Here is a 15,861-nt window from a genome sequence, read left to right as displayed (position 1 = left end):
GGCAGCCAGATGACGAATCAGTAATCCCCACACAGAGTTAGTTTCATGCAAACTTCAGCACTTCTATAATGTAAAGCGTTCCATTCCCCACACAATGACTTGTAGCGCACAGTACTTGGCTTATTGAATGGCCAATGCGAATGATCGGCGTGTTTACATTTGCTGTGCTGCTAAATGACATTATTCCCTTCACATGCCTGCAGGCCAGACCTACAATTGGCAGAAAAAGCAAAGAGATTAACTCACATCTGGGGGGATCCTGGCGCTGTCTTTCACACTGTTCCCCTCCACAGTCAGGTGATAAACCTGCCCATCTGTGTCTGTGAACACAAAGTGTTCCCGGGCAGATATATTCTGGCTCATCTCCGACTTGCTCTCCGCCTCCTGTAACAGACTAATACACCAGGTAAATGCACTTGGCTGCTGGCACCAGGTACTTTGTAATTCTTTTTACAGCTTTCTTTGCTGATTGCCTCATTAGTGAAGCCTTAATGCACAGCCAGTGGCCATAAACAGGAGGTAGGGAAACTGCAGCAGAGCAGGGTAATGCTATTTAATGTAGAAGCACAGTCTTCCTTCTGCTAAACGGCCCACAAAGACAGCGAGCGCATGAAGAGTAGGACGGCTTGAAAGCAGCAATACAATGAACAAGCATCAATGTGGGAGGCAGGTACAGTGTACCCCTCTGAGTACAATTCGTATTACCCCCAAACAGCAACAACATACAGATATGTCCTCATACACTATTTGCTGCACAGGTGTACAGGTCCCGTGTGGCGTGGCTTGTGCCAAGCAGTATTTTTTTACACTGTAATGCGTAATGTCTTTATCAGAATGCAATGCAACAAAACCTGATCTTCACGAGATTGCACGGATTCATTTGATATGCGACTCTTGTATATGTGTCTGCGACTGATCCTGAATCTTTGGGGGTTATTCAGTCCTGATTGCTTGTCTGCTAATTTGCAGTGCCTTGTGATCAGGCAATCGCCACCCAATCAGAGAGAAATCCCGCCCCATGCAAGCCTAAAAATTGCTGTGCAAGTTTTGGGAAAATGACGCCGGTCAGCAGCAAATCCATTCGCAAGACGCCCACCATTGAGTTGTATTTCTCTGTGTGTGCGCAGCTTGTGTGTAGCCCAGGAATTACTCAGTGGCTGTGGTAGAAACAGGCTGACCGTGGCGGAGCGGACGTCGCACGAATTCTCCTCAAATGATTGGGCACACCTAAGTTTTCCCTGACACTGCCATAAAACAGCCGGTTACCATCCCCGAGCACCGGCTTCGTGTCTATCAACTTGTGTGTGGCCATCGAGCTGGTGGATTTCACAGCAGGGCGGCCTCACGCATGTGTAGTATGGACCGTTCGCATGTACAATCATTCCATTATTGCAGGCCTGAGAATTTGCAGGCCTGCAATCAGATTTGAATAACCCCTATGTACACAGTGCTATACTGTGGGGACCACTGCTTTTCTTCACAACAAGGTCCATTGTGCTTTGTGTACAGACTCAGTTACACACAGATATACAAGTATGCACATACTTGATTGAAAAAGCTGCTAAACCACTTGCGCTAGGAGCCACACATCGCACGGCATATCGAGGTTATGTCTAGAGGACACATCTGTAATAACACACGTTGGGTGCCCGAGGAGGATGACACGTGCGGCAATAAGAAAGAAATGCCTGGCCTTCATATGTCAATTTAATCAGAAGACACTGTGCATGTGTAACAATTAAAGCTGCATTACCACCCAGGTATTACTCACCTGCTCTTACACCCCCCCAGAGCTGCTCTATGATCATATCTTTATGAGGTCCTACAGTTCCCCGCACATTCCCCATTGAGAACCACGTTGGAGTGACAGGAAGTGCGGTGAGCAGGAATTCCCAGGGGATAATGGAATCACATGTATTGCAGCCTCTGATTGGTCATCCTGCTCATGCGCATTCCTCTGCACACTTCTAAAGTAACGAGAGGGGGGGTGGTCATGAGAATGACCAAAAAGGGAACATGCAAACGGGTTTTTGGGGCACACTTGATGATAAAGATGATGTAGTATATGTGAAGAGATGATATGTGGGTGAAATAAGACTTAACTTTTATTGAAGAATAACTCTAAAACAAGGTGATATTTATATTTGATGCAACTAATGCACAAAACAAGACAGTATGTATTCAATAGAATAAATGTGGAAATATCACAAAATATAAAATATGAGGTTTATTAACCTGTCAGAAAAAAGAGAGGGTCCTTGATATAATTGGTAAGAGTGGGCGCAATGTTTAAGATGAAAATACAAGTATACCTGTAACAGAAAAGTCCCTGTTGTTAAACAGAAATTTGTTCAATTAATATCAATAAATAGAATTTATACAGGGTACAGGTATGTAATAGTGGATGCTTGACACACTAAATACAAGATTTAGGAGATATATATATAAATAAAACTGTCTCCGTCATATAATTATAAAGAAAGATTACTACCCAGGAGTGGGAGGTAATAATGAGGGGTCACTAACTGACAGTGAAAAGTAATAGTGAAGAGTAAGAGTGTGAAAAAAGCCGAAGCTGTAGAGAGATTAGTAAAATTGAGCTGAGTCCAGAGGGTGATCTCCTGCCTGCAACTTGATTACAACACCCGGTATTCCCAAAGAGTCTTCCCAAAGGTACTAGCCGGGCCCATCACTGCTTAGCTGCTGAAATCGGAATGGGTTCAGGCGATCCAGTGAGGTATGGTAGTAATATTATTGGCATGCGAGAGGGATACCAGCATTTGAGGCTCAAATGAAAAAAGGTGCTTCTGCTGTCAGAGGCGCCGTTGGTGGTCCACCCTGGTGCTCACCTGCATTGCAGGGGGGATGGAAACGGCACCACTGATGAGAGAGCACTGAAGTGAGAAGATATCAGCAAAAAAGATGGGCTGGTGTCAATGGTGCGGTCCCTAACCTCTGCTGTCCATCATCCACCTTTAGGTGTCAAATGATGAATGAGAGAGTCAGGGATTGCTGATCCTGTCCCAGAAAGAGAAGAAAAAATGATATATTGGGGACAGCACAACCAATGATGTTGTTACTGGTAATGTTGTTGTTGGAAATGGAATGAAGTTTGCCAAGAGTAGCAGGAATTGGTTAATAAAGGTTTTTTTACTGTTTTGTGTCCTCATTCATGGTGCATCTTAGTCCCCATAGGTGTCAGTAAGTAGGAATTTCTGACCGGAGCTATTGTGCCACCTTGAGGAAGTTTATTGCTGGATTGCCCAGTCTGTATGCTACAAAAGATAGTTGGAGCGATAGCTTTCTGCTGTGTATTTAAGAAAGCAGATAATTGGACAGACTGGGATTAAGTGCCAATCACAATAAAGTGTGCATGCAATTATGATCAGGAACTGTTAATATTCACAGTACTGGTCTCATGTTAATATACAGTTGCTGCTGATGAAGAGAGTTAAATATTAGATTAGTAGCGGTATTGTACACACAATAGAGTAATATAGCAGTGTTTTTTACACAGTATCTTGTGATGATATTTCACACAAAGTTTCATACATTGAATCAAATAATGTTAAGCGCATGGAGTTTCATAACAATTGCTGTGAGAATTTGCTGCCTATAGTTACCGGCGAAGATAGTCAGGTGTACTTAATTAGAGCAGTACATTTGTAGGCTGACTCAGGTAATAGATACCCTGTGTGACGGTTACCGGAGCTGAGTTGCGGGGGCCGTCTATAGCGTGTAGGTATTACTGAGTCGTCTGAGGGAGAAACAATGCGGGGAGGCTAAGGCAGCCAATTCCCCACGGAGAGTGGGGGGAGAGAGTGCCGGTACTTAGCTTGGGAGAAGCGGCACCCGGCGCCAGATGACGGGAGCCGCTGCTGATGTCGGGTAGTGACCGGCGTGGAAGGACGCTTGTGTCCTTTGAGAAAGCCACAGGCGAAACACGTGTGAGGATACGCCTCTGACACACCCCCAGCCTCCGTCTTCCACGCCGGTCACTACCCGACATCAGCAGCGGCTCCCGTCATCTGGCGCCGGGTGCCGCTTCTCCCAAGCTAAGTACCGGCACTCTCTCCCCCCACTCTCCGTGGGGAATTGGCTGCCTTAGCCTCCCCGCATTGTTTCTCCCTCAGACGACTCAGTAATACCTACACGCTATAGACGGCCCCCGCAACTCAGCTCCGGTAACCGTCACACAGGGTATCTATTACCTGAGTCAGCCTACAAATGTACTGCTCTAATTAAGTACACCTGACTATCTTCGCCGGTAACTATAGGCAGCAAATTCTCACAGCAATTGTTATGAAACTCCATGCGCTTAACATTATTTGATTCAATGTATGAAACTTTGTGTGAAATATCATCACAAGATACTGTGTAAAAAACACTGCTATATTACTCTATTGTGTGTACAATACCGCTACTAATCTAATATTTAACTCTCTTCATCAGCAGCAACTGTATATTAACATGAGACCAGTACTGTGAATATTAACAGTTCCTGATCATAATTGCATGCACACTTTATTGTGATTGGCACTTAATCCCAGTCTGTCCAATTATCTGCTTTCTTAAATACACAGCAGAAAGCTATCGCTCCAACTATCTTTTGTAGCATACAGACTGGGCAATCCAGCAATAAACTTCCTCAAGGTGGCACAATAGCTCCGGTCAGAAATTCCTACTTACTGACACCTATGGGGACTAAGATGCACCATGAATGAGGACACAAAACAGTAAAAAAACCTTTATTAACCAATTCCTGCTACTCTTGGCAAACTTCATTCCATTTCCAACAACAACATTACCAGTAACAACATCATTGGTTGTGCTGTCCCCAATATATCATTTTTTCTTCTCTTTCTGGGACAGGATCAGCAATCCCTGACTCTCTCATTCATCATTTGACACCTAAAGGTGGATGATGGACAGCAGAGGTTAGGGACCGCACCATTGACACCAGCCCATCTATTTTGCTGATATCTTCTCACTTCAGTGCTCTCTCATCAGTGGTGCCGTTTCCATCCCCCCTGCAATGCAGGTGAGCACCAGGGTGGACCACTGACGGCGCCTCTGACAGCAGAAGCACCTTTTTTCATTTGAGCCTCAAATGCTGGTATCCCTCTCGCATGCCAATAATATTACTACCATACCTCACTGGATCGCCTGAACCCATTCCGATTTCAGCAGCTAAGCAGTGATGGGCCCGGCTAGTACCTTTGGGAAGACTCTTTGGGAATACCGGGTGTTGTAATCAAGTTGCAGGCAGGAGATCACCCTCTGGACTCAGCTCAATCTTACTTATCTCTCTACAGCTTCGGCTTTTTTCACACTCTTACTCTTCACTATTACTTTTCACTGTCAGTTAGTGACCCCTCATTATTACCTCCCACTCCTGGGTAGTAATCTTTCTTTATAATTATATGACGGAGACAGTTTTATTTATATATATCTCCTAAATCTTGTATTTAGTGTGTCAAGCATCCACTATTACATACCTGTACCCTGTATAAATTCTATTTATTGATATTAATTGAACAAATTTCTGTTTAACAACAGGGACTTTTCTGTTACAGGAATACTTGTATTTTCATCTTAAACATTGCGCCCACTCTTACCAATTATATCAAGGACCCTCTCTTTTTTCTGACAGGTTAATAAACCTCATATTTTATATTTTGTGATATTTCCACATTTATTCTATTGAATACATACTGTCTTGTTTTGTGCATTAGTTGCATCAAATATAAATATCACCTTGTTTTAGAGTTATTCTTCAATAAAAGTTAAGTCTTATTTCACCCACATATCATCTCTTCACATATACTACATCATCTTTATCATCAAGTGTGCCCCAAAAACCCGTTTGCATGTTCCCTTTTTGGTCATTCTCATGACCACCCCCCCTCTCGTTGCCTTACAGTTTAAATACTGAACATCCTTGGGAGCACCACCAGCCAAACACTGCCACTATATATCCAAAAAAAAGAGCAGTAACCACGCTGGTTCTTTCTATCTAATACCTCTGTACAATTGTTACTTAATGTATATTTCAAACCAGTGCCAATCCTTCTTTCGAAATCTACACACTTCTAAAGTAATAAACCTATGACTGATCTGTTCTAAAGTACAGAAACGCAAAAAGCTGGGGATAACAGGATGGACTGAGCAGCCTCTTGGGCTTGTGGAGCGGACGACTAAGCGAATGAGATGTATGACTAGGCGGTAAAGGAAATGTATGCGCCGTCTATAACATAGGAAGTGTGTCCTTCATGTTCCCTAGAAAATATTTTCACCAAGCATTAGGACGACAATGGGAAGAGACAGCCAAAAGGTCAACATGACTTTTACAGTGGTTGACCCAATGCAGGTTACCCTAAATAGGGTTGAACTTTTGACCGTATGCTGAAGATTATTTACATGGTCAGGTGTTTAAGACAGGAGACCTGATCTTACCATTTATAGACATATAGCACAACCCAAATCCTATATACATGTGCCTTTATATTGTTGGTTTTCTTCATTACCCCAAGTACAAAATGCGCCTCATTATAGACCAATATGATCAGAGCACTATAGAAGATTGTGTTTTTATTTTTCTATTTTAGTTAACTTTTTTTTTTCTTTCGAAAGTGACGCCCAGTATACGGTGCCTGAGTTCTGGCACATTCCCTGAGAGATAGGGAACCGCCAGATGTTACCTGATGACTGAAGACTCCACGCAGCTCAGATCAGTGTCTGAGGAGACCGTCTGACGTGCCATCGCCTCGCGAGCAGCCATCTGCTTCTTCCGGAGACTCTTCAGATTGTGAGACGGGGACCACTCCTGGGAGACAGAGAGGGGGAGGCACTGCATTACTACACTACCGAACAAAGGAGTCCTCTGCTGTTATACATACAGCCAGAATAGGCTACACATATCTTCAAATAAAGCTAAATATATTTTACCAACTAACATTATACAAGTTTGCATGGGAGCATGAGATTCAGTGGATTCATTAGATCAGGGGTAGACAACTCCAGTCCTCGAGAGATACCAACAGTTAACGTTTTCCAGGTCTCCTCACAGAATCACAATTGAAGTATTTAGCTCCACCTGTGGATTTTTCAAACTGTGTCAGTCAGTAATGAGTGCACCTGTGAGGCGAGCTGGAAAACGTGAACTGTTGGTAGCTACAGTATTACTTTATTAGGTGCCATCTAACACCCATAAATGTCAGACAAGAGCTGTGAAAACTCAGCAGTCAATCAGCTACCAATTGTTACATTATAGGCTGGGTTTGAGAAATGACAGTTGGGAGCTGACTGGCTGGTGCATTATCACCTTATCCACTTTACCACACAAGGCTTAATACATCTGCCCCACTGTTTTAATTCAGGGTCAGACTGTTACAACTGCAGATCCGACCCGGGCCAGCGCTGTTTACACAGCACACAGGTGCAGTCTGTCTTTTGCCTGTACATGGATATGATATCATTTACAAGCACCAGAAAATCCAGCTCTTCTGTACCTCTTCTGTACCTCCCCACATTTTGGATGTGAAGAGTGGGACTTGGGAGTGGTCCAAGTCATATTAGACCACACCTACTCATGGATTCCATTTTGGAGGCTGGTTGCATATCCCCCCCCCCCCCTCTGCTAGCTGCTTGGCCATCCCATCCACCTCTCTGCACCGAATGTATGCTGCACACTACATCTGTTCACATTAACATGTACCCCCCCTGCTGCTTCTTAGCAGCAGTGCAGACAGTGTCCCCTGACCACCCACTGTGATTTTAGGGAGGTATGAGTTGCTATATACCCCTTTTCCACTGAGCCGTGACCAGGACTTAAAGTGGTCCTTGTGAGCTGGTGGAACTCATTTCACTTCCCACCAAACCCCCTTCCCTCTCCCCATTAGGCAGAGCCCGGTCTAGTACCAGGGTTTTGGCACCCCCTTCAAACCACCCTTTATAATGGGGGAGTGGTCTCAAGGGAGGGACATGGTCACACAATAGTACCTCCAATTCAAATTACCCCACACAATTGCACAATCATATTCACATTTCACAGCATATAGTGCCCCTGATTGTTATTACACCACATAGCAGTGCCCCTTATTCATGTTATGGCACACAGTAGTATCACTTACACATAATGCCCACAGTAGTATTGCCGCTTATACACATAATGCTTTCAGTAAGTGAGCCTTATACATAGATATAGGTCTTTGTCCCTCAAGCAGCTCACCGTTCATTCCCTCCAGCAGCTTCCACTCCTCTCAGCTTGTTTTCAGCATGCACTAAGCCCGCTTTTCTTAGTAGCTCCTGTTCACTTCAGCGGTGGTGACAGCTTGATATCACATACGCTGTGCTAGAAAAGGAAGCCACTGGGACAGGCTTTTCTGTTGGAATTTCTGTGCAGGGCTATGGTGGAGGTGGAACCGAGTTCCCCCGACCACTGGAGGTGGTGGAATTAAGTTCCACCCTGTTCCCTCTCACTTTAACCCCTGGCCGTGACCCAAATGATCACGGCGATAACCTGGGTGTTAGTAGCAGGGGGAAAAGTAATTCTTCAGGTTTGGAAAACGATGAAAGAATTTCCAGGAAGATAAGTTGCAATCTTCCAGATGTCAACTAACAATAGACAAGCTTTGTATTAGTGATGTCGGATATTCAGATGTGTAATATCTTAAAAGATTATCTGTATTCCAAAATGTTGGCAAAACAGCAATGATGGCCATACATGAACGGTGTCAAACTCTGCTTAACCCTTTGAGTGCCAAGGAAATTTGTCAAACTAGGTGTGAAAATTGGCAAGCAATCCTTTTTAATAAACCCTTTGAGTGCCAATTTTGCATGCGAAAGATGCGCAAAATATCCTTTAAAAATGCCAGCGTCGCCCACAGCGAATGTTCTTTTATTTGGGTGCATTATATTAACTAAACTTCAATTAACTTACTTAGCTGTATTTGTATTTATTCTAAAAGAACAGTCGCTCTGAGCACTGCTGGCATTTTGAGGATCATTCACAGCAATGTTGGCACTCAAAGGATTAAATGCTGGGGACAAATCAATGTTGTAAATGGTGTTGTTATAGAAATTAGGCTTATTTACCCACTTAATCACTCGCTCATGTAAGCTGATCTGAACAGAAGCAGGCCATATACCGAACGTACATGAGCACTTTTTGTAAAATGTGACCAGATATAAATTCATAGAAGTACATTTTTTTAAAAGTAAGATATATGGATTAGGCTGTTCCAGCCGCAGGAGAACATGCTGATGTTTAATAATCCATCACAAACAGCAGTGTGCTTCATAATAGCCGGAGAAATTAGGCAAAACACGCCACACAGGACATAGAAATTGATGGTACAAAAACACTTGGCTTGTTAACAAGCATTCACTCTAATGTCTGTCCACAGTAGGACGTTAGCAACAGTGGGCTGCTACACGGGAAACAAGGACTTCACGGAAAGCAATTCTTAGGCTCAGAAAACAGGAATAACACGGAGGTAACCTCAGTTCATGAGCGTTCGCTGAAAATATTCTGACCTCAATGAAATGCGTCAGTGGGGAAACAAAGCTATATTTTAGCAATGGGTTAATTTATGTGAGAGTAACGAAAACAAGTAAATAAGCACTTAGACAAACCATGATGCGATGCAAGGGGAGCAAATTTGCATCTAATCTACAAATGCTGGACTGATGTATTTCTACTCTGCAATTTCGTATTTGGATACACCGCTTTTAAATCTATCTGGACATTATATATAAGCCTCACATGCAATGCAACATGGTTTTGCCAAGGTACAGTGTTACTTGCTGCTTTGGCTTAAAGTGGTGTTCATTCTCATCTTACACTTCGTGTACACACACACAGTGTGTAAGAGGGACTGGAAACCGCACAAAAACCCTGCAGCGAGGTGCGTCTGGGCAGGCGCCGTGCTCCCCGTGGACTCAAAGAAAAGGGTTAAACAGGTAAGGACAATATATGATCCATGGGTGACACAGGGATGTCCCAAATCTGCCCACTTAAGGTAAAGGACACTCCTGTGCTGCACCATGAAATCTACAACTGGAACTCGCATCCATGATTGCAGGAAAAGAAAAGAATAAAATTGAAAGTATGGGCACATACACGGTTGCTCTGAAGAGGCGGCACACCGAGCTGCCCACAAAGTATATACTGCCCTGTTGTAATGTGCCCATAGTGAGGCAGGTGCAGGTAGATCTGCCACCCCTTTCATCAAGGTACAGATTTTGATCCTTGTTCAGGGTAAGGTAGCACTGTAGCCTGACATACAAACTTGTATGCAAGGTGTTTGTTCCTCCTCTGGGTTTGTGGGACTTGTCCTTGTTGGTAGGATCTTTTGAGCCCTTGGATACAGTGGGCCTTTGGGGGCTTTCATGGAAAACGTTTTCCTTCTCACCATTGCATCGGCACATTGTTATAGATTTTAGCACCTTGTTATGTCGCTCAACATTTCTTATTCTCCATTACCAGATGATCCTTCAGATGTGCCTATACTATCCTCTGGAGATCATCTCCCAGTTCCAGGCTTCCTTAGATATGAGACAGGACGAGGGACTTTCAATCGATCATATTCCCTATTTGTCCTGGGTAACTTTGCACAAACAAGGCTGACCAGCTACTAGAGATATTTTGGCTCGTTGGCTTTCCTTCACTATCCAGCCCCACCTGTAAGAAGGATGGGACCTTCAACAGAAAGTGTGGGGATTAAACACCCTTACTGAACACCAATAAGAAAAAGCTCTTCCGGACACTATACTAAAACTGAAGAAGGCTTTCTGGTGTGAAGTAGGGTTTAATGACTGCAGCAGAGAATCACTTGTAGTTCTTAGGATGGATGTCTCAAGCCCCTCTACATCAGTGTTTTTCAACCACTGTGCTGTGGCACACTAGTGTGCGTTGAGCTGTTCTCAAGTGTGCCCCCAGATCTTGAGATGCCCAAACCAGTTTACAGCCACCATCAGTTCAGCTGTTATTTACTGGTCTCTTCTTTTCATGAAAAGGGTCAATGTGTTTTATTTTTGTTAGCTGTGTGGGCCAGTGTTTTTTTATATGAGGACCAATATGTTTGGGTTTTTTTCTTGTGGGGTCTAATGTGTTTTGCCCTGTGGGGATCTCATGATGTGCCTTGGCATTTTGAAAATCTTATTTAGTGTGCCGCAAAGTAAAAAGGTTGAAAATCACTGTTTTACATCAAAGCGAGACGAACCAGATCCAGATGAAGCAGACAGAAGATTTGGTTGGAAAAGGCAGATGCCATGGAGTGTCGATGGGGAAATTCAGGATGTCAATGTACCAATCCTTCTGATCCGGAGTGATGAGAAATCGCAGTACTACTGTATATTCCAACTTCCGCAGAAGAATCCACAGAGATTGGAGGAAAGACGTAAATGAGCAGGATGGTCCACTGAACCACAAAGGAGTCCTGGATTCCTGGTGTGAGAACAGTTCCTCGGCAGCTTGTGGTTGTATCGAGAGACCATCATATCAATTTTCTCTTGACCCCAGTGACAGCCTGGAGACTGAAAGACTTCTGGATGGAGGGCCCATTTGTGAACAACCTGGCAGCTAAGAAAGTACATTTCCTAATTTTCAGCCCCCGTGTTGTAGACTGCTGACCAAATGATACCGGTGAAATCACCAGAGGGGGGAGAGAGAGAGAGACAGAGAGGGTGAGAGAGAGAGACAGAGAGAGAGACAGACACAAAGAGACAGAGTGAGAGAGAGAATGAATGATAGTCAGTCTGCGCCTTGAGATGTAGATGGGGTTTATTCCACCAAGCCAGAATCTCTAGCTGTAGTAGATGGAAGGTAAACTGTGCATTCTTCACCATCTCAAAAATACCCAGGACTTGTATGTGAGACTGAAAGGATAATTGGTGCCACCCTAGGAGGACAGGAATTTCGTCAGCTTGCCCATAGGGAGCAAAACCTGCTGAACTGTTTTGTGTCCAGAAAGGCCCCCAAGTGAAGCATCTCCTGAAAGAGGGTCATGGTGGGATAATAACCCAGGAAACCAGAAGAGAGCAGATGGAGCATGGTTTTCTCAAGTGGAGAAAAACTGGCCCAGAGTACATTGTCTGAAGGTTATAGAGTAAACTTGGGACACCATCCTTCTGACCCATGTGTCCAATGTTGTCTTCATCCAGGAGAATAAAAGAAGGCAGCTTCCAATGCTTGAGGCTTTCAAGTTAGATCCTGAAACGTCAAGTCTATCTGCAGGCTTGGGAGCTGGATAATGGCTAACTGAATATCTCCCTAAGTATTAATATATGATGCCCCAAAACAGCCAGGCCACAACATAGCCTGACTTGGATTTCTGGTAATTATAGACTGCATATTGGGAAAGGCACTATGGCCGGTATTCAATCTGTATGACAAAAGAACAAGACATACAGTACAATATACCACAGACCAAACACATACACAGACAGTCAAAGGCTCTGGTACCCAAACCACTCAACAGCCGAACCGAATACAAGGACACCGGACTGACCTATCAGCAATACATGTCCAAACTGCACACCACCATCCCACCACACACCCCCCAGAAGGCCAATATCCACAACCTCAGAGACAGAATCAGACAACAGTTTGGACACTACTGGCCACACCTCCTTTTCAGTGTACGAAATTGAGGATGACAAAGACTACGACCATCTCACTAGGCTCTCGTTTGACCAGGGTTGGGGGACGACACAGCGTAATTTCAACAAAAATCCGACAGACATCATTACTGATAACAAACTTGATAAAGGTACCACCTCCCAAGGTTCAATAGATAGGGCAACGACAACTCCTTTAGTAACATGTACCGCACCAACATCAGAAGCCCCAACCTGGGGAGAACATTTTTTAGCTACAGAGGCAGGTCGACAGGCCTGCCAGACACCAATAACCAGCAGTCATACACAAAACAAAAAGACATATAGATCTAGAAGAGGATGTAGAGGAGGAGACTCCAAAAAAACAGAAACACATCAACATACCACAATAGACCAGACCAACAAACACACTCAAATATTCAATCTGAGTGACACTACACTCTCTACACAACAACTTGATGTCCTTGCAAAAGGCCTCAAGTTTGCCCCTAGCAAGAAACCGGACACAAATTCAACACATATTGTGATTTACAGGCCTTTACACGTAAACTCTGTTTAAAAAAGTACTTTATGACCAACCCAATCATTAAGAACAGTAACATAACCCCAGACCACTTCTCACACACCACTCTGAAACCTAAGTCCACTTTTAATCCCACACATATCAAAAGCCACCAAATCAAAACCTTTGAATCCCTTGTTACTGAAGACTTGAACCAATTAACAACAAACAAAACTACCCACAATAAACACAAGCAGAACATGACAAATAGCGAAAGACAAGCACTCAAAGACTTAGAAAACAACAACCAGATCATAATAAAACCAGCAGATAAAGGGGGGGGGGGGGGGCATAGTCATCCTGAACAAAACCGACTACACTAATGAATCCCTCAGACTGCTTGAAGACAAAACCACATATCAGACACTGCCGTGTGATCCCACATCCAAATTTAACAAAGAACTTCATGACTTACTCAACGCAGGCCACACAAGAGGAATCCTTAACAAATCAGAGTACAACTTCATCAGACAATTACACCCAAAAATTCCAGTTTTTTACTACTTACCTAAAATTCACAAAAACCTACAAAAACCACCAGGACGACCCATAATTTCAGACATTGACTCCATCACCTCAAATCTAGCACAATACACTGACACCTTCCTACAAAACATCGTAAAAAGCTTACCCTCATACATAAGGGACACCACAGACATTATCACTACACTGCAAACAATAGCATGGAAAGAGGATTACTGGCTCGTTGCCAGTGACGTCACATCATTATACACTGTCATTAAACATCACCAAGGCCTTGACAGCACCAGACACTTTCTCCAAAAAGCACAAAAACTACAACAGGACCAAATACAATTTATCATCGACTCCATTGATTACACCACAATTATACATGGTTCAATGACACCTTTTACCTACAGACAACTGGGAACGCCATGGGATCAAAGGTGGCACCCGGTTTTGCTAACCTCTTTATGGGAAAGTGGGAGGAGGACTACATCTGGGGGGAGGGTGACTGGGGAGCTAGCTTGATCCTATGGCAAAGATATATAGACGACTGTATTTTCATTTGGAAGGTTACATACGACTCTCTAGAACAATTCTTACAATACTTGAACATCAATGACAGAAATTTACAATTCACCTCTACCGCCAGTCAAACTTAGAAATATTTATCGAATCCTATCACATACACACCAAAACATACAGGAAACATGTGGACGTTAACAGTAATATTCTCTACAACAGTGGGCACTTCAAACCATGGCTGAGGAACATTGCCAGAGGACAATTCCACCGTATTAAACGGAACTGTTCCAAGATTGACGACTTCCACACACAATCCATTGAACTGAGGGGACAGCTCCTAGAGAAACTATATGACAAAGAAGTGGTAGATAAGGCATACAATGAAATAATCACCATGGACAGAGCAACCACTCTGACAAGCAGAAACCACACTGACACGCAGACTACGCAGGAAGTAACTTTTATCACACAGTTCAATCAATCATCTGACCAACTCAAGAGTATCTTAAGCAGACATTGGCAAATACTGAAACAGGACCACCAACTCAAAGACATCTTACCAGACAGGCCCAGACTGATATTCAGGAAGGCACCCGACCTCAGACAAAAACTTGTTAAAAACCACATAAAACCTAAAGAAAGTAGACAAACCAAACTTACTGACAAAAAAGGTTTTTTTCAGTGTGGACGTTGTGCTGGATGTAAAAACCTAACCAACTCCACCACGAAAAATTCACCCACATGGACATCCACCACCATCAACCAGACATTTAGACATAGACAACAAATGTCATGCGGAAGTAAAGGCGTCATATACCTCTTGAGGTGTCCTTGTGGACTGGAATATATCGGCAGAACCACAAGGCCCCTGAAAATCAGAATTTACGAACATATCCGCAACATCAAAGTGGGCTATACCAAACACAGCGTATCAATGCACTTCAAAGAGGCACACGGCTCTAACCCCAGTGGATTAGTCTTCACTGCCATTGAAGCTCCCGATATAAACTGGAGAGGGGGGGACCACACAGACATCCTTAACAGAAGAGAACTATATTGGATGTTTACTCTGAAAACACTACACCCCAGGGGCCTCAACATTGAATTTAACAATGGAACATTAGGCTAATGCACCAGTCCCCCTCACATACTTGTGAGACAGAGATAATATTTCATGCTATTTTGATAAGCAAATGCATAGCATGACACTTAACATTGAAATCTGCTACAAACTGCACAGCCAACCATGCAGGGTGGCCACACTCTAGGCAATCTCCGGCAGCAGCACAATCCTATTACACAGGTGTCTGCAATTATGACTTACTCCAGAACGGAGCACTCCCATCAGTGCGACTACCAATCAGGGCAACAGGGGGCGTGACAATCCCCCTCATAAAAAAACTCACACAGCCCCACGCCCAGACATCATTGAAAAAGACCGCACAGTTAGACCGCGTTGGTTAACAAGCATCCAACACCACACTCTACAGACCAACAACATCAAGTCTCCTCCCGGCTGGGAGTAGAGCCCGTAGTCAGAAGAGACTGAGCGTGGCTGGGGTCGCCTTGGCAACCAGGCGCCGGGACCCGGAAGTCGCGCACAGCTCAGACCTACGGAGCCGGGTACACAGCACAGCGTCCACGCTGTCAGTGCTGCGGCTAAGAGAAGACTGACGGAACGGCGCGGG

At 44.0% G+C, this 15,861-nt stretch overlaps 1 protein-coding gene across 2 annotated transcripts in view; it reads right to left on the bottom strand.

Annotated features, from left to right (window-relative positions):
• WDR11 (WD repeat domain 11) overlaps nt 1–15,861 on the bottom strand; it is a 114,823-nt gene that overhangs the window by 52,033 nt on the left and 46,929 nt on the right. For both annotated transcript variants that reach the window (XM_083149169.1, XM_083149171.1), the window contains exons 15-16: nt 6,702–6,826; nt 247–394 (exon numbers count right to left, since the gene is read on the bottom strand). In XM_083149169.1, coding sequence (XP_083005295.1) covers nt 247–394; nt 6,702–6,826 — 273 coding nt within the window. The remainder of the gene's footprint in view (nt 1–246; nt 395–6,701; nt 6,827–15,861) is intronic.

This window comes from Crinia signifera, chromosome 6 (genome assembly GCF_055691185.1).
Source record: "Crinia signifera chromosome 6, ASM5569118v1, whole genome shotgun sequence".
NCBI classification, from domain to species: Eukaryota; Metazoa; Chordata; class Amphibia; order Anura; family Myobatrachidae; genus Crinia; species Crinia signifera.
Note: the sequence above shows the minus strand (reverse complement) of the source record. Positions and strands in the feature narration are given on the sequence as shown.